The sequence below is a fragment of the Homalodisca vitripennis genome, chromosome 3 (assembly GCF_021130785.1).
Source record: "Homalodisca vitripennis isolate AUS2020 chromosome 3, UT_GWSS_2.1, whole genome shotgun sequence".
Lineage (NCBI taxonomy): Eukaryota > Metazoa > Arthropoda > Insecta > Hemiptera > Cicadellidae > Homalodisca > Homalodisca vitripennis.
This window is the reverse complement of record NC_060209.1, coordinates 98,426,293-98,454,268: the sequence shown is the minus strand read 5'-3', so window position 1 is coordinate 98,454,268 and position 27,976 is coordinate 98,426,293. Positions and strand designations below refer to the sequence as shown.

At 32.2% G+C, this 27,976-nt stretch overlaps 1 protein-coding gene across 2 annotated transcripts; it reads left to right on the top strand.

Annotated features, from left to right (window-relative positions):
• Positions 1-107: 107 nt before the first annotated feature.
• Positions 108-22,305, top strand: LOC124357232 (phospholipase A1 member A-like). Of its 2 annotated transcripts, none has more exons than XM_046808784.1 (8): positions 108-282; positions 1,252-1,401; positions 3,371-3,476; positions 4,754-4,905; positions 5,187-5,438; positions 12,808-12,993; positions 16,178-16,343; positions 22,060-22,305. In XM_046808784.1, exons 2-8 carry the CDS (start codon positions 1,356-1,358, stop codon positions 22,265-22,267), a joined length of 1,116 nt encoding a protein of 371 aa, XP_046664740.1. In that variant the 5' UTR covers positions 108-282; positions 1,252-1,355; the 3' UTR covers positions 22,268-22,305. The 2 variants fall into 2 exon arrangements, with proteins under 2 accessions (XP_046664740.1, XP_046664738.1); XM_046808782.1 differs by having other exon boundaries at positions 108-356.
• The last annotated feature ends 5,671 nt before the right edge of the window (positions 22,306-27,976 follow it).

Genomic DNA, 27,976 nt, shown 5'->3' with positions numbered 1-27,976 from the left:
TCAAAAGAAAACAATACTGTAATAAGTGGCTTTGTTTGGTTGACAGTGATCAAACAAGCCTTTATCAGTACATTGCTGATAAGAACTGTGGAGTGTGTGCAAAATGTGCAGTGACAATATACAGTGTGAGGCTATAATCAATGTGGTTAGGACTGAGCGAAATATTATTAGGAAATCCTGAACGGCTGGTTTTGCTTCGCCTAGTAACATCTGAGATATTGAATGCCAGAGGGCAGGCCAACCCAATGCCAAGCTGACATTCACTGGCCTACTTGTGACCAGGTAACATGTACTTTTCATGTAGTGGTGTTTGATAGTTCAGTATGTCTTCTTCAAGTGGGCTATGCTTTCAGCGTGTAAGTAAATACACAAGACAACATTTATTTAATCCTAGCAACTCTTTCATTCAGGTGTTCAAGATAAAATCATTACATACATTTTAGTAGTACAAATATGCATATAGGCTATATTTTACACATTTTAAAATTATTGTAATTTTTATTTTATAAACTATAACAAAAAACATTTAATATTTTCATATTAGTACCAAATGTTGGAGTAAATTTATGTATGAATAAATAACAAAAATAATTGTTTGCAGTTTTGTTAAAATTGGAATAAAATAGTGTCTTTTATCTGTTTATTCAATGTACTTAAAATAACATGAGCATGGCCTTATAATATGAAGACCAACAATTGTAAACTAAGTGTTCGAAATCTTTCACAAAAATTTAAATTTCTTACTTTAATACAGCAGAGTTATATATGTGTGGAAAACATTATTATTGAAATCCACTGTAATTAACTTTGTGACATAATATACACATGTAGTGTACATGTATAACAAGTATGTATCAGTAATTCATTGGGAACATAATAATTAACAATAACTTGTGGTTTCTCAAACTACTGTTTACTTATTTCTTTTTTAATGTGTATTATTAATATGAAATGAAAACAGAAGACAAATTCTTAATATATGTTAAAGTTCTCTTGTAATTTTCAAAATTTCCTTCTCAATACAAGATAAATTTCACATTTTTAACTTATATACCATAGTGAATATAAACCTTTCACGAAAGTTGTTTGCTTTATTACAAGCAACTAATTTATTAATTTTTAGGAACTAGACAAAGTAATTTTCAATAACAATTATAATGATTTCGTATGGGATTTTATACATTTCTAAAATTATCAAATTCTATATGATATGTTTCTTCCTGGGTGAAGTTGTTTATTATTTACTTACAGATTGATGGAATTGTTTAAGAGGCAAACAGCTAATACCACTGTCTCAAGTTCAATTGCAGTCCAAGGCTACTTATACTAGTAGAGTAGTTAGTAGACCAACAACAATGTGGACCTGCTGTGGTTTCCTTCTTATCATCACTTTCACCCTGGGTAAGTTTCAGTGCTGTATTTAGTGTTGTCTCTGTACCTTTTACTCAAGGTAAAAGTGTTATGTACTGAATATTAAACAGTTTTTTAAATCCATTATCTAAAAAATATACAGTTGTAATAAAACTCTCTATACAAACCCTAGTTCATTTACCGTCTGTCTATATAGGCTTTTTTAATATTTATTTTGTATTTTAAATACTAGTAGGGATAAAAAACTCAAATTTGCTACAATTAATCTTTCTTGCATCTATCTAAATTTAATATCAAATAATCAAGTTTCCGTATGGTGAACGGTTGAAGTTTTTAAAGGTTATTTACCCTAAAATCTAATGAGATTATAAAAATATAGATACTAAAAGTTGCTAAATTAAATTTCAAAAATTTTCACAACTAAATCATAAAAACCTGTCAGTAAATAATGTACATATATTTTTTTAACTGTCATTGCACAGATAATGATGCTGTAAAGATATAAATAATGATGATTTTTCCGTACATTACAACTGTTATATCTACATCATTTACCAACACATTTTTATTACCTACATAACAAAATGTCTATAATTAAATGTAGCAACTTTTAATATACCTTACAAAGATTCATAATCTTATTAGACTTCATAGTATGAACTTTTAAACATTTCAATCGCTTGCCACATTGGAATGTGTTGTCATAATACAATGAAATTGTTTCTCTTGATTTTAGACTGCAATATAAATAATTGTATGAAATTTGAGGTTTTTTTACCTTCACTGGTTTTTAAATAAAAAATAAAAAGTAGAAAAAAACATACAGACAGACGATAAACGAAAACAAGATAAATCATTGGTAGCATTTAGTTTTTAGATCCTCTTGGTCGTAGAACAAGATCCTTATGTAGGAGCCTTTTTACACCCTGTATATTATAGAAATTAATTACTAATTTTTATTTCAAAGTACTAAGTACACTTTGACTCTTAAGGGAGTCTTCTATGGTTGCCAATGTAAGTTAGATAAGTTATGATAATAGAATATCAAACTTTGTATTTTTACTAGTACTTAAACGTGATTTTACAGATTTGTCCACTGTATAATGGGGACATCATAATTATTCAATCCTAAAAGTTGTTATCAGGAAGATATTGTAATCTTCAGAAATACTTCCAAATCAATAAACACTTGATATTACATACCAATGGGAAACCTGAAGGAAGTACAATCTGACGTTGTCCGTTCTCAGAAAAGAAGTACTGTACTTAATACCTGGTACCAGTAACAATTATTCTCATATCAAAGATCTATCAGTCTGCTTGTTGCTCCTTGGTTTGCACATGATTTCATTCTAATCCTGGTTTCATATTGTCATGCAAAAACCAGTTCTTTACATTCAATTGGTACTCAATCATGGCAGTTGGTTTATCTCGCTTTAATTTTGTATAGCTTGTGATAAAAATACCGTTAAAAAGCCTTAAAAGTTGATGTTATCATTTTTTAGTTCTGTTCATTACTTTAAAGTAACATGAACATTTTGTGTAACATTAGTATAATTCCCAAGGTTTCAAATATGTTTCTAACTTTATACCCTAATGCTGGAGACAAAATCTTATTGTAGTGAACTAATGTACAATTTTTTTAGCATTTAGTAATAAGCACTTTCTGAAGTCTTCAAATTCGGGTTCACGGTCTCTTAGTTTCTTTACAAATTTCTGTGGTTATATTTTGGTCCAAATCTTTTCTGTAAAAGTACTTATAACATTCATTTTACTAATTAACACTGTGTTATTAGTAAAAAAAACTTTTTTTGTCCAACCAAATACATTTACCCAATTCTCAATGTTTATGTCCATATTTTAAAAACAGCCTGTACCTATCTAAAACGCATAGTATTAAAAAGATATCGCTCTACCTCTAAGCTTCCACAATAAATATTGACTTTGTCTATTGTAGCAAATACGATATCTTGATGTAGCCTTGTTTTCAATGTTCTAGAACTCACTTTGTCCAAGGTGATACATGTGGGTCCATGTGCTCTGGTGGTTGATGAGCCAGGGGATTGCCCTGATCCCGATTACATCAAAGTGTACTTGTTCACAAGGTATGGTGTCAACAAGTTGAATTTCCAATTAAGGTCACTAGCAAGTATGGAATGTGAATCCCTACAGCAATAAAGCTATTTGGAAGGCAGAAGACAATAATAACTATTTATTGCATATTGACAATCAACAAATAATGCATTGAAACGTCAAAATTACATTCAATTGTTTAGAGATAACTGTGCTACCACTTCGAGTAAATGTCTAATTCAATTTTAATCCGTTATAAACAGGGTTTGTTCCACTGAGATTATAACATTCAAGACCTGTAACAGATTGACATGTTGTTTTGTTTTTTCAGATTGATTTACTGAGAGAGGAACTTATTTAGTAACATTTGAAGATTAGGGTTCAGTGGTGGCTATACAGCTACTATTTGATTGTACACCGATAATAACAAAGTTTAACCTCCAATAGTTTAATATATCAATTTTTGGTCATAGAATCAAGGTAAAAATGTCATTTTAAAAAGATGATTAATACGCAACCAAACCGTTTTTTGAAATTTGTTGATAATATTATAGAATATTCAGAAAAAACTCAATTATTTTATACTTTACGGTTTAAATATTTAAAAAAACATTACTATAAAACTTCAAAAGTGTTTTGCTCCATATTAATCTTATTATTAAAATATCTGATATCTCCCATAATTCTTTAACTGACCAATAAGTGTTTGAGGTGTAACATTGATCTTTGGATAAAGATATTTGCATTTAATGAGGAAAGTTTCTCTGGACATTTCAACTACAAATAACTCAATTGAAAACCTAGATACTTATACACTGAATTCTAGACTTTAAACTAAAACAAACTGTAATTAACCAATCCATTCGGGTATAAAAATGAAAATACATTTCTCTAGGTATTATTATACTAATTATTTAAATAATTAATTTTATGAACAATGTATACAAGGATTGCTAGCAATCACTTCCGATAGTTCTGTGAAATTGACCACTCAATGTGATTTCCGTGCCTTTCAATACGTACTTATAATGTTGTTCTCTTGCTCATTTTAATTCCTTTGTAGCATTTCATCTGTTCCTTTCATCAAATCCCACTTTTGAAGAATCCAAAAGTAAATCAGGAGAGAACCACTAAACACAATATTTTATTAATATTTTTTAACTGTAACCTAATTTCAGAATTATATTGTAGCTTATGAGATTGCCTGATTTGTAAAATATCTCCGTTGCATAAATGTTACAAACCTTAATGCAACTTAATATGCCAATATGATTGCCTTGAAATTTTGATTCACCTCCAACAATTGCAGGAAGAACAAAAACAAAGGTCAGTACGTGCAATTGACGGAGAGTTCGGACAACATGACGACTTCATATTTCGACCCTGGCCGTCCCAACAAGCTGATCATCCACGGCTATAATGCGGACATGTTCATGTACGCTTTGCAGGATATTAAGGCAGGTGTGATACAAACATTATTAGAAATATATTCAACAGTTTGAACAAAGTTACTAATTTATAAACGATGGGAATCATATTAGCTAAAACTTTGTTAGCACTAAATAATTTTTTTAACAATTATTTAATAACCATTTAAATATTTTTTCTGCTTGTTCTTACTGGAGGGCAACGGTGTTTCACTATATAATTGAACCAAGAAACTATAAATATTAATTTTTTTTAACACTCCTGTATTTTATCAACCTAAAATCCATCGAATAAAAGGTCTACAATGATTGCAGAATACCTACGGCGAGAGAGAGCGAACGTGTGGATGGTAGACTATCCGCAGCTTGCACAGGGTTCCTCCCTCTGCTACCCCTTCGCTGTCCACAACATCCGTCATGTCGGCGCCTGTCTGGCGCAATTAGTCACAGCACTGCATCGCCACAACACATCTGCTAGCATACATGTGGTGGGCTTCAGCCTTGGCGCTCATGTCGCAAACTACATTGCCAACACTCTAGGCTCTACCAAGATTGACAGAATCACAGGTATGCAGCATTATAGCCTTGATTCTGGAGTAGAGGGGTTATGAGGTAAAAAAAGCACCTTCATATTTATTGAAAACGTAATAGGATTATGGACTTTGCCATAGTTCTATGTTTAAAAATAGAACATTATGTTTTTAATATATGAATTTTTCTCTTCTTAAAGTGTCAAAAAACTTTAAGACAAGGTTAAGTATCTACAAAAATTCAACTAAAGAAAGTACGGAGACGAATTCGCTAAAGTCAAACTTGACAACAGAAGAAGTTGTACGTCAAATAATCAGTCATACAACCGAAAGTTCAGGCTGTCAGAAGAAGCACAACCACCTCACTACACGTTACAGATACAACACACTAGAATCAAGAATCAAGAATCATTTATTGTCGTCCCACATATGTTTGTATGCATTGACAAAGTCAGATAAGGTTTACAATAATGTACTATTACATCAACAGTCAAGAACACCATCTCTATAGAGAAATGCAAATAAAATTACAATTAAAAAATAGTCAAAATATATATTATTCATTAAAACTTAATGCTAAAATAAATAATAATAAATTAATAATAGAATTAACAAACAACAGATAACAATAAAAACAATAAATAATAAATGTTAAAAATTAAAACATAGCATTATTAAAATTTAAGGTCACTTAAATCATGTAAAAGTATTTCTTCTACTGAATAGAAAGCCTTCTGCTTCAGCCATTTCACAAGACAAACTTCTGAAATTCCTTAAAGTAGTGGTAACTGCATCTGGTGGTAGGAGGTTAAAAAGTTTTACACTATGTACATGTAGCTGTTCTGGGTTTTACTTAATCTAAAGTATTTGAGGTCTATCAAGTTCTGAGATCTAGTACTATAGTTATGGACATAACTTCTAAATTTATATAAATTAAGATTTTCTTTAAGGAAAATTAAGGCTTTGCAAAATAAATATACATGGAAGGGTAAGAATACCTAGATCAACAAAGCCAGGCCTACAAGAATCTCTCTCACCAGTACCTGCAATAACTCGTAATGCCCTTCTTTGAGTCTTAAAAACTAATTTTTTGCACCAGCAGAGTTGCCCCACAAGAGAGTGCCATAAGTAATGTGAGCATTAAAAAAAAGCAAAGTAAGCGTTCATAACTAGATTTTTGCTTGTACAGGACTTTAATTTTTTCAATAGAAAAATAACCCTCGATAAGCGAGAGCAAAGAGAGTTTATGTGAACCCACCAATTCAGCTTCGAATCCAGGTTTATGCCCAGCAGTTTTACAGATTTACTGTCCACCTTGAGCTCAGACTAAAGACAATCTCCTCAGTTTTTTTTCATCGTTTACGCTTAATTTGTTGGCATCAAACCAGAGGAAGGATCTCTTTCATGTAATTAATTATCACTTTATTTAGCATGCTATCCTTGTTTGATGACAATAGAGTGGTGTCATCGGGCGTAAAGAATACTTTTTATTTGGTACAAAATCAGGTAAATCATTAACAAAGATAACAAATAAGAAAGGACCCAGAACAGAGCCCTGAGGGGAACTCCATTTCTCACACACTGAAGGTCTGACCTCTGGTCACCAACCTTTACAAACTGATAACGATCAGACAAGTAAGAGGTGAGAAGAGACAGCTCACGCCCCTCTACACCATAATACTTTAATTTATCAATTAGCTCACTGTGTGGTACCAAATCAAAACGCTTTTACTTAAGTCTAACAACAAGGTTGCAACTTCCTCCTTGTTTTCAAAACTTTCGAGAACAGTAAGATATGACATTTTCAAGAGCCTTAATGGTAGATAATTTACTTCTGAAGCCATATTGAGCAGGATTCAGTATCCGATTATTTTCAAAAAAATATTCCATCTGTTTTTTTTATAACCTTTCAATTATTTTAGAGACTACAGCATTAAGGAAATAGGGCGGTAGTTATTTATACAGGACTTATCTCCCTTTTTAAAAACTGGAAACAGTAATTGTAATTTTCAAACATTGTGGGAAGGTGCCTACAGTAAACATCCAATTGATTAAGGTATGATAAAGGAAAGGAGATATCTTCAATAATATTTTTTGATCAAAAAATTGGACATACCAAAAACATCTTCATCTTTAGAGTTGCTAAATTCTTTTACAGTATTATGAATATCAATATTGTTAATCTCCTGCCATTTGAAAAGGTTAAAACAGGAGTTTTGATAGAAGATGAGCTTAAAATATCCAAGGAACTAGTTACATTTTGGCTAGGCAAATTAACTTAAACTATTACTAATATTTACAAAGAAATTATTAAACTGATTTGCTGTAATGGGTTATACTGGCATTTACACTCTTATCTGCTACACGCCTGTTACAGAATTTATAACTTTCCACGCCTGCTCTACATTGATTATTAGATTCTAGTATAAATTTATCATTTGCAGCTTTTTTTTTGCCAAATCTATTTGCATTCTATAAAATTTCTTAAGTCTATTATGTGCTAGGATAAGGCTAGGGTTTGCTTTAACTTTATCATAACTAATGTCCAACAGTAACCTAATTTTACCAAGGTAGGGTGTGTAACCAATTTTGTTTTATAACTGACCTAGAGCTTCTATCACCACTGTTTTTTTTAAAATCTTAGTTTTTATCGGACATAACTCATTAAAATTTTCAGATAAAATTTGCATGAATGATTTAAAGGCTTCATCAACATTACAAGCTAATGAGAACTCATTACTCCAGTTAATCCTACTTAATCTATGTTTTAACTTATTGATGCAGAAGTTGTTTGTCAATCTGTATGTAATAGTTCTAGGTCTGCTATTATGAGAAACTCCTTCATTGTTCAAGTTAGGTATTGTGAATTGATTCTGAGAAGAAGTCCCAAATGGTCCGATAGGTGAGGCTGAGTTATTTCACACGCCACAGTACCAGGCTGAAAGTTAGAGATAAAATTGTCCAAAACACGAGTGCAACCGGGTGGGTTCAGAGTTCAGGCAGAAACAGTCGTTAGGATTTCAGGCATATTTACAAAATTTTTGATATTGAAAATTATTACTACTTGGGTCCATATTAATGTCACCCGCAATGACATCTTAAAATTTTTGTATTTATAATTCATTTCCATTTTGTCCAAAAGGTTTTCAACTTTTTCTGTGAAAAAATCTATATTTGCATCAGGAGTTTCGATACACTGACACTACTATTAATGTAATTTCAGGAAGAGCTATCATAGCTGCTTCAAAATGTTTAGGCTGACATAGAGAGTTAACTGTAACAACTTCATACGCATATTTAAGTGAGTTTTTAACCAAAACAGCCACTCCACCATAAGGTATAGTCCTGCAGTAGCTACTTGCTAGTTGAAAGTCTTCGGGCAGATATATGCTTAATTCAGCCTGTGTACACCAATGTTCATTTAAACAAAGAATTTCACAATCCGATTTTTTAAGAAAGAAAATCTAAGGAATTTATTTTGTTTTTAATGCACTGAACATTTAGATGGGCTATAAGTAGACAGAAGGTTTTAGGTCAGTTGTTTTTGATGGGTCGGTTTCTCTATGTTGGTTGGTTGATTAGATGTGACAGGGTGCAGTTTAACGGATATGTCTCAGTCTCCTTGTCCTCCGATGTGGAAAGCCTGGATATTCCAATAACCTGGGCATCAATGTTGGAATCAGAATATGTTGCACAGCATCTGTTGTTCTGTGTTGCTGGGGCTTTCTCTTCTAACTGAAGGTGACAGTGTCACAGGTATCTGGCTGGTAGGGATGCTCTGCGTTATAGTCACTTCTGGCTCTGTTCTCTTAATTAGCACATCACAAATCCTCCAGCGAGCCATTTCTTCCCACTTATCATTAAGATGCATTCCATGCCTTAGTGTACAAACTTCTATCAGCTTCACTAGCCTTGACCAGAGTAACATTAGGATATCTTTGACTTAAAGTTTCTAAAGCGACATTAGTTTTTTCTTAATTCTTTGTTTACGCAAGACCAATTCTTAAGATCATATCTAGATGGCAAAGTCAACTTAGATTACTTTAGTGCTGCTGTACTTTTTCACAGCATTGTCAATTAAGTTAAGAGCTCTCTCTGCTTCATTACAAGCAACGTCATTTGAGCCACACGCTATGACAAGGAAGTCATCAGGACCTAACCTTTCTCCATCTAAGTTATCATAAATTTAATATCTGTTCTGCTCGTCCCCCAGGCCTTACAAAACCCACAGCATCAAAAGACTTTGAGCACTTATTCAAGTGAAAAATCAAATTACGACCATGACTATCAGAGGACAACAGCACCCTTTGTTTGTTCGTCTTATCATTCAGTTTCTATGACTGTGGTCCTTATGTCCATGTCGGGAAGATGCAGGATTCTTAAGTATTTTATTTTCTGCTCACAGTTTCAGGACTTACACTACAGCTACTTTTGGAAATTTTATCGACATTCATGCTGCATACACCAGAGAAGGTTTGAGACAGTAGGGAGACAAAGATAATAGACCTAAAATAAAGAATCATACTGGTTGTGATTTATGACTAAAAAATAAATTAAAAGATAAAAAAACCAAACTAATACTTTTTCCTGTAGAAACAGCAATCCTTGAGCTGAAGACAGACTTATTGATTAACACATTTTAGAGGTTTATTAAACAATATTTCTGTTATTTAATATATTTTCATAAAGTAAAACCTTTTAATACAGTCTTTTTAAACTAGCTAGTATAGTCTATAAAATTCGCTATTACATCTAATATTATTTTTACCTTGTTATTTTACTTCAAAATTCTGAAAATATTAATGTTTCAAGGAAATTTGCTTTGTTTTGCAATTTTAAAATACTAATGTTTTATTAACAGAATATTTAAATTTAATAATACTGTGATATTTAAAATTGAATCAAGATGTTAAGGAGACCCTTCCTGAAAATCGTTTTAGGGTGAGTATTTAAAATCCTTTCTACTATTCCTCAGACAAACTACATATATAATAGCATTATAAGTGTAATAGAAGAAATAATTTCAAATAAGTATGGCATAGTCCATTGCCATAAACTCGGTCTGTTGTTTTAGCATTCAAATGGTTTTACACTTCAGTTTATATCTCGTACTGATTAGAATTGGTTTGTTTAATACATCTATAGTTTTATTTAAAAGTCTAATATCAACTATTTTAATGCATGTACATTTTTGGCTGGATTAAAGAGTTTTTCTCATAGTTTTTAGTGGGGATATGTGCTTTACTTAATACTACTAATATATACATTGTTTTATAAGAGATGACTGTTAATAACGAGGGAAAATGCTCAAATGTTGGAACTTTTCTTTTATTAATTTAAAAACTAAAGAACTAAAGTGTTTAGAATAAAAATAAAACTAAAAACGTTTAATTCACTGTAGTACTAGAGAAATTCAAGAACATGACCAAGTCCATAGCTATCATAAAAACAATATATAAATGAATTAACTAAAATAAAAAGATGCTTTATTAACAAAAGCATATACTATCAAGATATTTTTCTCAAAAACTTGACCAGTTTAACTAGAAGCATAACAATATGTCTAATAATATGGAATGCTGCTGTAAAAGGCGTGAAGGTCAGGTTCTAAAACAGATTTTAAATATTGAAAGTCTTATAATTTTATTTCCCTTACTTTTAATTCTTTCTGAATAAAGATAAGGAACACTTTTAATAGTTGAGGGCTGCACAAGCTTATTTTTTCTTTGTGACAAATCATGCAGTCATCTGAAAGATTTCACTTGAACTGAACGACTTATTCTGGAAGATAACTCAGAGTACATGAATCCACTACTTTGGACAATCTAATTCCTCTTCCTGGCCTAATACTGTTGTAAATTAAATTCTTGTCAAAATATTTAAAATCCTTTTGACTCAAATACTTAACATTACATGGTACAGATGACCTTGCTTCTTCACAAACTGTCACATAATCAGCCAACACATTGATTTTCTTTTGTTCTTAAGCTTGTGCTAAACACAAAAATGTATTGAATTGATCTCCATTTGAGTGTGTCCGACTTCTAAAAATTTTTTCTAAATAACCACTTGTTTAGTAGATCTTTGTATAGTAAAGCATTAGAAGCATTTTTGTACACCAGTTTTGGTAAGAACAACCATCACCGTAAATGTTAATTTTGTTTTTGTCCTCAGTCAAGACAATGTGTGATAACATAAAGTCTGTAATTATAGTTGCAAACTCATTAGATGTGAGGTTCCTCCAATCTCATCACACAAGTAACAGAACTACTAAAGTTAAATAGCTAAAGCTAAATTCTGTGAAGTTATGAATTGAAAATTTCATTTTATAATAGTGCAGAAACGTGCAAGCTTGGTCAAAGAGGCAAAGAGTTCAAACCCATGGTAAAGATTATACAGCTTTAATTTTCTTTATCCATGTCTTTTTTCAGCTCTTGCCTTCAATTTCTTTGAAATGAGTTTTATACAATTCATTACTCCAGTTTCTAGTCTTGAACGATTCACACATATCACTAGCATCTTTTAGGGCTAAACCAATGCGAAATTGTTGTTATCTTCAAAAACTTATTGTCCTAGTTTACTTTGCTCTTTACTTCTATTTAAGTACTCTTTTTTTGGTAAGCATCATCAAGAGGAGTAATCTTGTTATTATGCTCCATCATGTTGACTCGTAATTCTTGATTGTCTTCTATTGTTGGTTCCTCTTCAGTAGATCAGTAGTCATTACTGTACTATCGTTGTTAGCTGTTTTAGGCTCAGTTAGTTCATCGCCAAGTTCAATTATGTTCAATATTTCAATTCATTTCTCCCAATTTGTTATTGTCGTCTGGTGATGTCTATTGGTCGCACTGTGCTGTTATTTGTTCTGATAGATTTTCAGTTACACAAGATTTGACAATTGTTACATTGCCAAATAAATTTTCATAAAGGTAACAAACATCTACACTGGAGTCTAAGGAAGAAAAGAAGAAACTAAGTTATTTTCAACCATGTCAGTGGATGTAACAACCGTTTTGTCCGTCTGCTGGCACATTAATTACTATTGGAAAAGAGTCATTCAAAATATTAGAGGTATTTACACTATCTAAAGTTTAGTTGGATGGACGTGGACTTCAAATTCCACGAGTCAAATCTGTGGCAGTGTCAAATTTCAGACAGTATACTGAGCAGAAGGTGAAATGGAGTTAAACATATTATTCATATTATTTATCATTATACACCAAATTTGTCATCATAAGTTCTGTTTTACTTATTAAATACTTAATATAGTGGTCAAAGTATTAATTTTATATACAAATAAATGTGTGGTCTAAAAATAATACCAATAGCATTTAATTTTGCAACATGGATCACATCACGGTGGTAGTGATGGTAGGTGACCTACAGATGATCACTTATGTTTACAGGACTGGACCCAGCAGGTCCACTGTTTATGACAAGAAATGAACGCCACAGACTGGACCCCAGTGATGCCAACTTTGTAGATGTGGTGCACACAAACGGTCTGATACAAGGCATCATTGAGCGTTGTGGTCACATTGATTTCTATATGAATGGGGGAGTCAGTCAACCTGGTTGTTACAATGACAGCAGTGAGTGTTCTTTCTTTGATATTAGTTTTAAATACAATGTCAGTTACAAGCTGTATGTCTATAGACAACAACTAATGTTGATTTGTTATCTTAGACATCATACTGAACATAATTTGCAGACAAAGTTCTTGATTTTTCTATTTTAAGTTTTTGGCCTGAAGTGCAAAGGAAATATATTCTTGGATATGTTATCTTTTTCAACTTCAAAAGGTAATAGAGATAAACTTTAAAACCACCTACATAAATTTATTTACCCTATATGCTATAAGCTATACAAATGAAGTACTGTGACTTTATTGTAAGATGAGTTGCCAGTTGTATGCAGTTTAATATCAATATCTTTGGATTTGAATAAACAAAAGTATACAAAGTCAATGGTGCTTTGAAACTTAATCGTTTTTGAAGCTAGCGTGTCTTCATGCCGATATTTTGACTGAATATTAAGGGAATTTTCAAATCAGTAGCAATTTGAAACTTGTGAATGCAATACTTGAAGATGGAACATTTCCACTACTACCATGATAGCACAGGAGGTAAAGGGCTTGAGCATACACTTCAAGCTGCACACAGCTTTATTTTTAATTGTTACTAGTAACAATTAACCACTTATGTACCCATGTGCCATCTCCTAACTCCTAAAGTTGTCAACGACAATGGGGGGGGGGAGAGGGATGTGGCGACATTAGATCTTTTTAAGAATTGGGTTATATAAGGTAGTAAATAAGAGCTTGAAAACAACAATGATAGACTTAACTTAAATACATTCATTACAAAAGCTTATTACAAGAAAATACTGGACCTTTTATATGTATGTTATTAAATATTTATAGCTGACCTCCTGAGATTTTGCATTTTTCATATGATTTACATGAGAGCGCGGTTTAATTTCAGTTGTGGCATGAGATACATACGTTTATTCATATAGCTTGTTTGGCTGTGCTAAAACACAATATATAACTTTTACATTACACCCATATCTTACATTGTTGACTAAACATGTAAATTATATATTTCCCGCTTGAAGGTGAAAAATACAATTACAGAGAAAATGAAGAGGTGAGCTTAAAATATGTCCTAGAGCTTTGAATACAGCACTTTAATTCTTAATCACTATAATATTGATTAAAAAATGTTTATCACACAAAGTAGTTACATTTATGGTTGTTAAAACTATTTAAATTGTTAATTTCCGTCGTCGTCACCACTTTAAAAAATGTTTTGCAGTTATCTTTGCATCCACAGTAAGAACAATATGGTGATTTATTTTTAAAACAGGCACATGCAAGTTTAGCACAGATTGTACTTGTTGGGTGGTATAAGTCTAGGTTAATGTTGCCATGTTCCCCTTCTTACCCTGATGCTGATGTCCACATTGCAAGGCGACAACATAGGTTTATAACTTCATGTTAAGTAGTTATAACAACAATACAATATCCCTTCCGGCTCAGTCGGAAGAAAGGTAGCTTTTACAGGAGGACATTGATCTCCAAATGTCAAACTAAGGATACATTATTGTTTTAGATATTTGATTCGCTCAACGCTGATGGAACAATAACCATCAATTTTGGCATGTTATTATACTCATAACACTTTCAAACATTTATAAATTCCATAATCTTGAAACCTTACTAGACAAAAATCGTTATAACCATATAAACGTTTTTGTTAAAATGTGGACTTGATTTAGTTACAATTAATACGAAATTATGTTTGTAAACATATTCACTTATAATGATTCAATTGTATATTTCTATAACTTTAAACGGCCACAATATTGAAACCTGATAAGTTAATTACAAATCAGAAGGAATAAATGTTGGAATTACTTAACAACTTTATGGAATATGTCAATTTTGATTTATTTTGTGAAATACTAGAGATAAAAATGTTGCCCAAATACAAATTACCCCCATCTTGAAATGCTTTATTGATTAAGACTGGCTAACGAACTCGTACATATACTGCCTCTGTACGAAGTTTAGTTTGAATCTATTAAGAACTACAGTAGATAATATGATCACAATTATTCCCCCAATGGTGTATACTAGTTAAAACTTTGTATGCCCAAGATCGGGGAACCATACGTGATATCAAAATGCATGTTGAAACAAATCTTATTGTAAAAAACATGAGAATTCTAAAACACTTTTTACTTTTGCACTACGATGCATTATAACTTATATATAATTTTTATATGTTAGGTTGTTTGACGTAGCCATATAAAGCAACAGTTTATACACAACTAAACAAGGGACCGTCATAATATGAAGTTCTTGAAATTTTTGTTTACATGAATCCTTATAGCAAACAATATTGTAACCAAAAAACTGATTTCCAAACAATATTCATTAGCAACATTATCTCTTGGACCAAAATTATGGAACACACTGCCAAATGGGTTAAGATCACTGCCATTGGTATTTTCAAAAGACAAATTGGATTTTTCCTTTTGGAACACCCACTTTATGAAGTGGATGAGTTTTTTGGGATTAGTCATAAATTGGATAATTGTTGTTGATCTTGGGAAATTCTTTTATCTGTGTTGTAATTAGTTTTTAATTAATTAATTGATTTGTTTTAATTGATTTATTTATTTAATATACTGTATCACTTCTTTTAAAGATCTGGACGAACTGGAGGATTGCATTGCTTTTAAAATTGAAATGTACAATATTGTGTTTTTCAATGTGACAATGTATGTAATCTTTACCAGTAATAAATGAGTATCATTGAGTATCATAATCCTTCTTTTCCAAACTCTGAATTGCCACCATCTTTAAACTTTAAGAGATATTGAACAAAGTCAAAGAATAAAATTTGTTTGTTAATAACGTAACATATGTGTAAAATCTATCTAAAATAAAACTGTGTGTAGTGTGAACTCCATGCTAAACTGCCTTTAGCTTGTGGCTTATGAGGCTACAGTCATTTCTTGGAAAGGCTCATGTATTTCTAACAATATTGTGATGTTAGTAAGAGAATGTTTGTGTTTGCTACTAGAAAAAGTTAATTCAAGTTGGTTGTAACAGATGTGATCAATAAAGTTATATAGTACTTTATAAATTACAACATAATAAATTAATGAGATTTATTTTGTGCAAGTTACATGGTATCATTTAAACTTATTTAATCTTTTCAACTCAAAATAATGTTCATTTTAATGAAATTTGAGTTATCTTTGCAGATCCATTTGCCTGTGATCACCATAGAGCACCTGAGTATTTTGCAGAATCCATTCGCACCAAAGTTGGATTTTTTGGTTGGCAATGTGAAGGCTATCTGAATTTCATCACTGGGGAGTGCAAACCAAAACTACACTTGGTTCCTATGGGGGAGCAATGTAAATCTGGGTAAGATTTTACCTGCAGTGTTACTGAACTTCTAAACCAATAACATCGATGTGTTTAACACAGTTTAGGGAAATTTATAATATAGAATGAAATACACATGGAATAGATAATGACCAGTAAATATTATTGATACTTTCAAGAAATCATTTCAAATTAAAAATGTTACTAATAAGGCTTTAACATTAAAAATGCTAGAGAAATATTTATACAGCAAGATTATTAGCTTAACAAATGCCAGTAATGTTGATTGAATTTTTGTTCTCGTAAACCAAAATCTAATATTTGGGTTCCCAGTGACACCCTAAGAAAGATTAAGAAGAGAGAGGGTTTTTATCATATCTGATATAGGCTACTATTTATATTATCCAGCTGTTACCAAAGTAGCTATTCATATGCAATTAATTCCCTGATGTATAAAAGGAGCATCATAGGTGTTTTAAATGGAAAGCACTTCTGATATACAAGTAAATAATGGTAGTTGTAACAAATTCATTCTCCGAAACACCATTCAAATAATTGGTAACCAAGTTTAAAAGGAAATTTTGTTGAAGCCCTAGACATGGGTGGATGGATATAGGTTGTTATCTTTGGCAGTGGAATCATAATGGAGGGTCATAGATGTTCCAGTTTTTAATGCAAATAAAAAGTACATGTTAACTTCAGACAAAATAAATTTTATTTATTTTGTTCACCTCTTGTTCAAATTTTGGGAGTGTGGCACATTTCCTCATCCCTCAAAAATCCACCCATTACCCTGAAGTACTAACAATTTCTAAGTGCGCTACGAGGTAACTAAAATTTCTGTGCAAAATGCTACGGCATTGGGTTAAATATCTCTGAAGAATTCTATAGTAATTATTGAATCATTAAGGCCAATGGGACAGACCTTTAAAATAGACTCCATAACTTTCTTTTTGAGCATCCATAAAAAATTTAGTATTTAATTCTCAACAATTTGGTGCTTTTACAATTTCTCCATCTCAATAAAGTTGTTCATAGTATACAGTAATTGGATTGTATAATCATTTAGAGTTAATTTATGCATCATACTGAAAGTTAATTTTGTTAACATAATAATACAGTAGAACCTTGATATATCGAATCTCATTATATTAAACTCCTTGATAAATCAGGTTTGTCATTCTCCCTGAATGTGCCATTTACTTTAGAGCTAATGTTACCTCTAAATATTGAAGGTAACATAAATAACCTCTATATATAAAATTTTCTCCCTTAATTTTGCCAAGAACATAGCCAGCAAGGGGGTCCAGACCTATTTCCAATTACTTTTAGACAAACGGTTATTATAATTTACTATTATTGACATGTATTGCTGAAAGATCATTCTCAACATTGAAACAGGTCAAGAACTTTTAGTAAACAAAATGGGGAATGGTGGTTGACTGTACTTACCTTACTTTCTGTCCACTACGGGAAAATATCAGTCGTCTGTACCCCTTCCCCCCACAAACCTTTTCCTGGCTACGTTCTTGAATTTTGCCTACTTGTTATGTTAACCACTATATACAGAAGTTTCAGTTTATCAGTGCAACGAACCAAAATACTACAGACCGTATTTTTCATATCGAGACTTGAATTCCCCACCGCCAACATTTCTTTATTTCCTATTGTTTGTTATTCTGAATTAAGTGATATTTACAAATTAAACAACACAACTCCATTTTCAAGATTACAAGAGTGTTTATTACTATTTAATTTACTTTACAATATTGACATAACAATGGTGACGAATAATATAATTGATAAGGTGAATGGTTGGGAGATTGTTGAGGAGCTGGTGGCTGACCACAGGATGATAATCATGACGTACGAAGATCTGACGAGAAGAAGAGAAGGTGAGAGAGGAGAGAATAATATAAGACCGAAAACCTACAATCTGAGAAAGGCTAAATGGGGATTGCTCACTAGAGACCTGAGGATTATGAATGAGTCATTGAAGAATATTTCCATGGAAAGGAATATTTCAATATTTCAAATATTTCAAAGGAAAGGAAAGATGTGAATGAATACGTAAGAACTATGCAAACGGATATTGTCAGAGCCTGTGACAGGGCTATACCGTTGAGCACAGGAAAAGAAAAGATGGTAGAATGGTGGACAGAGGAGATTGGAAGAAGAAGGAGTGAAACAAGGAAAAGAAGAAGAATATGGCAAAGAACGAGATCGGAAGAAGATAGAAGAATGTATAATAGAGAAAGGAATAAATATATAGAAGAGATAAGAAAAGAAAAAATGAAGCTTTGGGAGAAGATGGTGGAGGAAGGAGAGGAAGATCCGTGGGGAAGAATGTAAAAAATAATTATGAAAAAGGATAAAGTAGCGACAAAATTGACAAGTCTGAAAAAGGAAGATGGAGAATATACAAGAGGTGTGAAGGAGACAATGGAGTACATGTTGGAGAAATTGATACCAGAAGATGATGTGGAGATGGATACAGAAGGACAAAGGGAATTAAGGAGAAGATATGAGGAAGATGGTGAAGGAGGGGATGAAGGAGAATTTGGGATGGAAGAATTAAATGTGGCGGTCAAGAAGATAAAGAATAAAAAAGCACCTGGAATAGATGGTATAAAAGGAGAAATAATAAAGAGAGTATATGAAACTATAAAAGAAAGGATGTTAAGAGCAATGAATTTGATGATCAATCAAGGGATTTTTCCGGAAGTCTGGAAAGAAGGAAACTTAAAGGTGTTTTTGAAAGGAGAAGGGAAAGATCCATCTGAGGTGAGATCCTATAGACCTGTGACCCTGTTGCCTGTCCTAGGCAAGGTTGCTGAAAGAATGATTGTAAATCGACTGGGAAGAAGATTACGAGAGGAGGGAAAATTAAGTATGGAACAGTATAGATACCGAGAAGGAGTGGGGGCGATTGATGTCCTAAGACGGCTCAGAGATGAGATTGAAGAGACGGAGGAGAAGATCGTTGTTGGAGTTTTTATGGACATAATGGGGGCCTTTGATGGAGCATGGTGGCCCAGGATTATTGAACAACTAAGGAGATGGAATTGTCCAAGAAACTTAATAAAAGTAATCAGAAACTATTTTTCTGGTAGAAAACTGAATTTCGAACAATCAAAGACAAAGGTTGGAAAGGTATTGGAAAGAGGATGCCCCCAGGGATCGGTCCTTGGACCGCTCCTTTGGCGCAAATTGGCGCTTTCAGAACAAAAAACTGTTGCAGTTGTGCTGAAAGGAAAGATGGAGAGAAGACCTGTGATTGAAGTGGAAGGAAGGAGACTTAAAATGGACAGAAAGACTACATATCTGGGAGTTGTAATAGGAGAAAGAATGAGGTTTGTAGAACATGTTACACGGACAAGACAAAAAGTATTAAACCTGATGGGAGCGATCAGGAGGCATTTAAAGGCAGAGAAAGGGTTACCCGATTCGCAGATGATGGTGATTTACAAAGGGGTGTTTGAACCCATAATGTTGTATGGTTGCGAACTGTGGGGGGAAGATATGAATAGGAAAGAAGTAGCAAGAGTAAGATCGATGCAAAGATCGATGATTCTAAGAGCTATCAAAGGATACTCCACAGTGTCGCACGAGGCAGCAAGGGTGGTAGCAGGAATTTTGCCGATAGACCTGACAATCAAGATGAGAATTGAAATAAGAAGAATTAAAGAAGAAGGAGGAGATGTGGAGAGTGCTAAGAAAGAGTGGAAAGAAATGATGTTAGATGAATGGCAATTGAGATGGGAGAGAACTGAGAAAGGAAGAGAGACTTATAAGTATTTTCCGGATGTGAGAGAAAGAATAAATTCGAAGATAAGTCTTAACCATTATTTGGTACAGAGTGTGACTGGACACGGAAATTATAAAGAAAAACTGATGAAATTTAGGTTGTGTGAGACGGATAGATGCAGATGCGGAGAGAGAGAAAATGCTTGGAATGTAATAAAGGATTGTGTAAGATATCAAGATGAAAGACAATAATTAGTATGAAATTTGCAAGAAAGAAGTTTGAGCTTTGAGAGAGAGAACTTGGTTAAAGATGAAGAAGTGAGGAAATGTTTTAAGGAGGTGGTAACCAGAATTGGAAGAAGGAAGGAGAAGGAAGATGATGAAGGAGGAAGAAGGTGAGAAAGATGAAGAGAATATTCAAGATGAAAAGAAATAATCTGAAAGATGCATACCCAAAATTAAAAATCAAGAAAGAAGATAAATAAGGCAATAATGAAATAATGAATTAAATTAATGAAGAAGAAAGATGATGAATAAAGAAGAGTAAGAAGAAAGAAAAGAAAGAAGATGAAGAAAGAAGATGAAGTAAGAAGACGAAGAAAGAAGATGAAGTAAGAAGACGAAGAAAGAAGATGAAGTAAGAAGACGAAGAAAGAAGAAGAATGATATAAGAAGAGAAAGATACAAAATTAAAGAAGAAAATTCCGATGATCCCAGACATACAAGGGTGTCTGGGGGAGGGGACACGTGGTAGGAGGAAAAGAAGGAGAACTGGGAGTAAAGGAAGAGAAAAACGGGTTCGCGTAGAAAGCAGGGCCACTCGAAATAGGCCTTCGGCCTCGCGGAGAGGGGTGGTGGTGGGGCTGTAAAAGAAAAAATAAAAAGACCGTATTTTTCATATCGAGACTTGAATTCCCCACCGCCGACATTTCTTTATTTCCTATTGTTTGTTATTCTGAATTAAGTGATATTTACAAATTAAATACCACAACTCCATTTTCAAGATTACAACAGTGTTTATTACTATTTAATTTACTTTTGTAACGTTTCTGCCGAGGGCATCTTTTCTGTTGAAAGGCCTCACAAAATAATAAGTATAGTTAAATAATTGTTTTGTTTTTCTAAATAAATTGATATTTAAAAATTAACTAATGCAAACACCATCTTCAAGATTACAACAGTGTTTGTTAATCTGTTAATTACATGAGCTTTTACAATGTCTAAGATTTTTTATATTAGAGTTTGTGGTATGGCCTTTTTAATCATATATTGAAGGTGTTCCTCCACGAACAACACAAACTTCTCTAAATGGTTTTGTGGGCTAATAACATAACAATAATTTTAATAACTATAATGAAGAAACTTAACTTGTTTTTGCAAAACAGTTATACTAACACATTATAATATTAATAATAACAACTCTCATAAGCACTGAAATGACAGCCACTAGAATTTTAATAAAAAGTAAAATATATTAAATGGCTGCTGCACATCGGCTGAAGATAATTTGATAATTGTTTTGTCTGTTTAATGACTACAACAGTTTCGTTAGTAAAATGTTCATTAAAACCTTTAAAACATTATAGGTATAATTTATGTAGTAACAATTCAAATATACAACTATACAGAAAACTACATGGGATAGAACCATTAGTTGGGGGGCCCAACTTGGTGTTTTGTCCAGGGCCCGCCAAAGCTGCCTACAGACCTGCTGAGATATAGAGCCCACAGTTATTCAATCGTGATGAATATAACAGACAACTATCAGGAAACAGCCTCTGCCCCCAACCTAACCTTACCCATCTTGTCACTCCAGAAGCAATCTCAAGTCTTTTTAGGATTAAGTGCAATGAGTTGTTTCTCAGCTTCTTGTCCTAAGACAACAAAAATGTATTCTTTTTCAGTACAGTTCTTACTACTGATACTGATTTGTCATTAAAGAAGTGAACAAATTAAAATTGTAATTCTGTGATTTATATTCTACAATTGTGTATTATGATTGTTACAGGGACAAAGGATTTTATGTGGCATACACTGCAGCGGAAAAGCCATATGCTTTGGGAAATTGGACAGATAAGAATTATTGGGAAAGAGCTCCTAAGACAAGTTTTACGAAAATGCCGAAGAATATAACTGATGAGCTTATTCAAAACCAACAGAGTGAATTGTTACAGAGGATATTTCCTAGTGTTCAGTTCCAAAATACCAGATTTTAGAATATTACATGTATTGACATAAAATATTATTTACTTTATTGTTGCCTCAATAACATTTAAGGGAGAAATCCTAGTCTCTACACCTTACTCCATGTCAGTGTACAAGGCTCACTAGCTTGAAGATTTCAATTGGCGTAACTGGGAACCCATATGAGAAAGATATATCTCAATGTGCTCACCCAGAAATTACTCTGGGAGAGTATTTTTCACTCTGTCAACCTGCAATACACTTGCATTGTTGGCCACCTGGTTAGTGTGTTCCATGTTAACATTTCTCTGTATTGCATTATGATTATGTCATATACCGTCCCATAATAGTGAGTGGATATGACCTGAGCTACAATTAGTACAATTCCATGTTTCAGTTAGCTCCTTGTCCTTTTTTTTCAAATCTTTTTCTACGATTTTTTCATAACCTGCATGATACCATTGCTCACATTGGTCTGTACATCTAACTCATGAGAATTTTACACCAATCCTACAGAAGCCACATGGATATTTTGAGGGCAATTTGTTGTTCTGTTAAAATATGAAATGTACGTCTTACGAATTTGAAATGGAGAATAGTTTTCAAACTAGTTTTGTAAGTATATTTATATACATACATATATATATATATATATATATATATATATATATATATATATATATATTATATATATAGTAATGTATATCAGATATACATAGGCTACGGATTTAAATTATATTTTTTTTTAAATGACAGATGTATGCCGGTATTCTGATTTTTTTTAAACCTTTGATTCGGTAGATAGAAGTATTTTACAAAACAAACAAACTAGAAGCAATATGCATCCGCGGCACTGCACTTTCATGATTTCATAATACTTAAGCAAGAGGCAAACAGTTTCAATGTGTAGCAATTCATTACAGAGTCATTCAAGGTAATATGCTAGGAGAAGTTTTAATTTTGGTTTATATCGATATTATAGATAAAACTTTAATTGTATGATACACTTTTTTGTTCAGATGACAGTTTTAATTTATCCTCAACAAAAGCAATTATTTAGTGTAATATTATGAAAATATTATTTGGCCTTTAATTAAATATTTCAAAAACATTTCTTCTCATCTTCCTAAATTCAATACTAGTACAGAATATACTGCAAATAACTGAAAAATTGTCACTGTGATAACTATAGAAGTATTAACTTTAGATGTAAAAGCATAACAAAACGGGTCAAATGTAAGATATACTTGGATGTTTTTTATTTACTTTTAAAATAGGCCAATCATATGGCTTATTTTCAGACAAAATTAAGAAAATACTATACACTATCAGAATATTAAGCAAAGTTTCCGATGTGAAAGTTTATCCTTATGTATTTTTTTTCCCATTTCACCATGTTGTTTTGAAATTGTTGTTAAAAATACTTTACCGAATTGAGCAAGATTTGGCATGCATATATGATTCATTGAGATATAAGTTATCTTTGCATAAAAATACTTAGAAACTGCAACATTTGGATTGAGGAAATCTTTTGATAGAAATAACATTTTATTGGAGATATCTTAAATTTTCTGAGTTATTTTAAAATAGATAAAAGGAATGATTTCTGTAAATATATTGAACTTTTTTTAGTTTCTATTAAGTTAGATTAATGTATTTCATAATCTTTACCCACATCGCTTTATGGCAGAACCAACCAATGGAAACAAAATTGGGTTGCTGACTCGGTCAACTACGACTGCCGATACTCTTGACAAACTTTAATGAGCAAACTTAAAACAAAACTACAAGATCTGAATTGGAGTCATATAACACATAACAATTAATTAATAAAGCGTTATGAATACCTTGCTAGGAGTTGACAAAACAGTTATCAATGGCCATTTTCTCTTCAAGTCAGAAATCCCAACACTGAAGCACTGGAAAGTTTTAACAATAAACTAAGTTACCAAGAAAAATGTGTTAATTGGAGGCTTCAGTGAATGTAAGAACAGTTTCTTATGTAAACTGGTAGCAAAGGTTTGGAGGTTCTGTATGTGTGAATTTCGTCATATAAAGATTGGGTAGAATTAGGCTAAGCTAATAGTTTTAAGTTTGCTTAAACACCGCTCTGTTCACAAAAAGGCACCAATAAATTTTGAGATTTATTCCTAAAATTAAACTTGTTAATGATGCTTTGAAATAAATATTTAATATTTCAGATTGTATAACTCATAGTGTAATGAAAACAACAATAATTACACAAAAGCAATGCTTCTGTTTGTCACATAACCTACATATGGTCACCAGGTGGATAATTATTTCACTTATAATAATGGTGGATTATTATAATAATTTATTGTGTACCTTGTAGAAGTGATGCAGTAGTATGTGAAATTTTTACATCTAAATCTCATCATAATAACAGTAGTGAAATTTTTTCCTAAATTAACTTCAGGCAACTTTTAAATATTTTGAAAGATACAGACTTGTCTTTGGTGTATGGTGAGAGAGACGTCAGCATTGGATTTAATTATTTGATTGACATTTAGAAAGATTTTTTTCCCCCCTTTATTACATAAACATGAAGTACAGTAATAGTGTCATACAAAATTCAAAATTGAAAGATAGTATGTCATTAGACAAGTAAAAATGTTAATATATTTTATGTCATTCAATATTAGTGCAGTTCTTTCTCAGCTTGGTGTTGTCAGGAACTCTTCAAGGGTATATATTGGTCTTTTCACTAGGTAGTCTTGAAGTCCTTTCTTGAGTCGATTTCCTGATAGGTTTCTGATGTTTTCTGGGAGCATATTTTTGAGTTTTCTACCAATGTATGATGGATTTTTACCAAAAAGAACAGTGCAGTGTTGAGGCAATATGTATCTGGAAGCATTACGGGTATGGTAGGTGTGGACGTCACTGTTGGTCTGGAGGTTTAGTCAGTCAACATGTATGATTGTTTCAAATATGTAGAGAGCCGTTACAGTTAGTATACCCAGAGACTGGAAGGCTTGTCGGCAGCTTTGAAGTGGTTCCAGTCCAGCTAGAGTCCTAACTGTTTTCTTTTGTAAAATTAGTACTCTATTAAGGTTTCCAGCAGAGCTGCCCCACATAACCAGTCCATATCTGATATGTGATTCCACTAATGTGTTATATGCAGTTTCTGCAGCTTCTTAAGTTCCAATCCATTTGATACGTTTTACTACGTAGAGTGACTGTGCTTGTAACACCGGATGTGGTTGATTGTAACTCCACAACTTGAGATCTCACACGTAGATAGCTTACAAGCCATTTGTTTGAAATATCTCTAATTCCCAGGGTTGAAAGTTTTTTGAGATCAGACTGTGCCCCAAGCAGTCAAAAGCCTTGCTATAATCCAAAAATAGAGTTGTAACATATTTTTCTTCATCAATGCTATCTATGATGGTCTCAACAAGGCTGATGGTAGCAGAGGTTGTTGACCTCTGTTTCTGAAATCCGTGTTGGCAGTCTGTGAGTAGGCTACGGTGTTTGAGATGTTTCATTAGTCTTGTCAGAACTAATTTCTCAATAATTATTGACATTTAGAAATTTGTTTTTTAATTCATTAAAAAAATCATTGGATTTCTAGATTTTTTCAAACATTTGGCGTGCGAAAATTAAAGTATTGACACCATAGATGGCCGTTGAACTGTGTAAAAGGCAAAAGTTTAAGAATTTGCTCTACACTTATTTGCTCTATTTTTACTTTTTGGTATAAAATGTATGAAATGTCTACATATAAATTTTCATCAAAAAATCAAACAAAATTAAAACTTGTATTTAGAAAACACGCAACATTATCACAAATATTTTTAAAATTTTAGTTAAATATAATTATTTTCTACCCCCATTATATACAAATTTAATAACACAAACCAAATACCCATGAAAAATGTATATTAAAAATTGATAAAATATACAATTTCAGAATAATAATGTCCCCAATACTTATACAATTTTTCTCACGTTTGTAGATCAACCATTAAGGCAATTACTACAAAACTAACTAACTTTTCAGGAAGATTCTATGTATAAATACATACCTAGCTTCTGTAGGTGAAATGTATTTCTTAAATATCCATAAAAACAATAAAAATATTCATAATTTTGTAAATGATAGAATTTGAAAGCAAGAATTAACTTTTTTAACAATCACTTCATGACATGGCAAGTCATTTAGTGTAAACACATGTTTGGTGCATTCTGTAAGCAAATAATTTTAAAATATACAAGTTTACATTATTTTTATATAAACATCACTGACTTCCTGTTCACATCGTGTCGAAATATTACTTACACAACTAATGTCTTAAAATACTATGACTTTGATATCAATTATGACACTAGACACATTCTTTAACAAGCAATGCTTACATTAATTTTAATGACGAAACTTTTTAATCAGTGAGTAACCTGACAGTGTTGTGGACAGTTGGCATTCGCTGTAGCTACTCCAGCGCAGGTACCCAGTCGAATGATCAGCACCAAAATGGGGGTGATGTTCAACGTTGATCAAAAAAAGGCCCAATGATTTAAAACTTCAAAGATTTCTTCATAACTTTCGTTTGAAATTAAAAAAAGGATATGCAGGAACAAAAACTAATTACTGCTATAACTTGTTTGAGCAGAATATGAAAGATATGAAAAAAACAATGGCAAACTATTAATAGTGTTCTAGGTATTCAACGTAAAAGGGTGAAATTTCTAGTATCCACTCAAATCTAACAGAGCTGTTTTAGTAACTGGGGATTATTACATTGTGGTAGAATGTAATGATTTTTTTTTAATATTGTTAATGTGATTATGCCTGACAGGGAGACTTTTTTGATGGAATTATTTATATAGGTTTAATGAGTTGTTTCCTTCTCAAATTGAAAATAAAACGTTTTTCTGTTATCCAAATTGTGCTGAAGAAGTTCTGTGTATTATTAATTATTAACAAGTTTTCTGGCAACAAATCTCCTGGATTAGATGGAATTTCAGCAAATGTTGCTAAAAGAATAGGAAGTTTTATATCACTAGTAATATCTCACTTAATAAATCTTAGTTTTGAAACAGGTTGTTTTCCAAATGCTCTCTAGGGGGCTTTAGTGATTCCATTACATAAAAAAGGAAATAACTCTGATTTAAATAACTATCCTCAGATTTCACTTCTTTCTGTTTTCTAAAATATTTAAAAAGTAATAAGATTATTAAAATTTCTGAAATAAAATAACTTTTTTTGTAAAAAACGGTTTGGATTTATGGTGGATAAGTTAACTGGAGATGCCAAGTTATAATTTTGTTGTTCCATTTTTGAAGGCCTAAACAAAAATTAATCAGTCAGTGGAATTTTTGTTGACACAACAAAAGCGTTCGACTCAGTAAATCATGAAATGTTGTGCAGTATACTTTGGAGAGCGGGTATCAGGGGAGTTCCTTCAAACTGGTTTAAGAGTTATTTGAGCAACGGTTTCCAATATGTTAAGTTTAGAAATTTAATTAGTAATACTCTCCCTATTACGCTAGAAGTTCAACAAGGATCTGTATTGGGACCAGTTTATTTTTTATTTATATTAACAGCCTCTGCAAAGGAACTTTTTCCAGGGTCTTTGTCTTGTTTTGCTCATGATACGGCAATATGCTACCGTGCTGAAAATCAAGATGATCTCATTATAAGTATTAAAAATGACCTAGATAAACTAAAGATCTGGTTTACCTTGAGTAAAATGGTTTTGAGCACAAAGACAAATTTAATT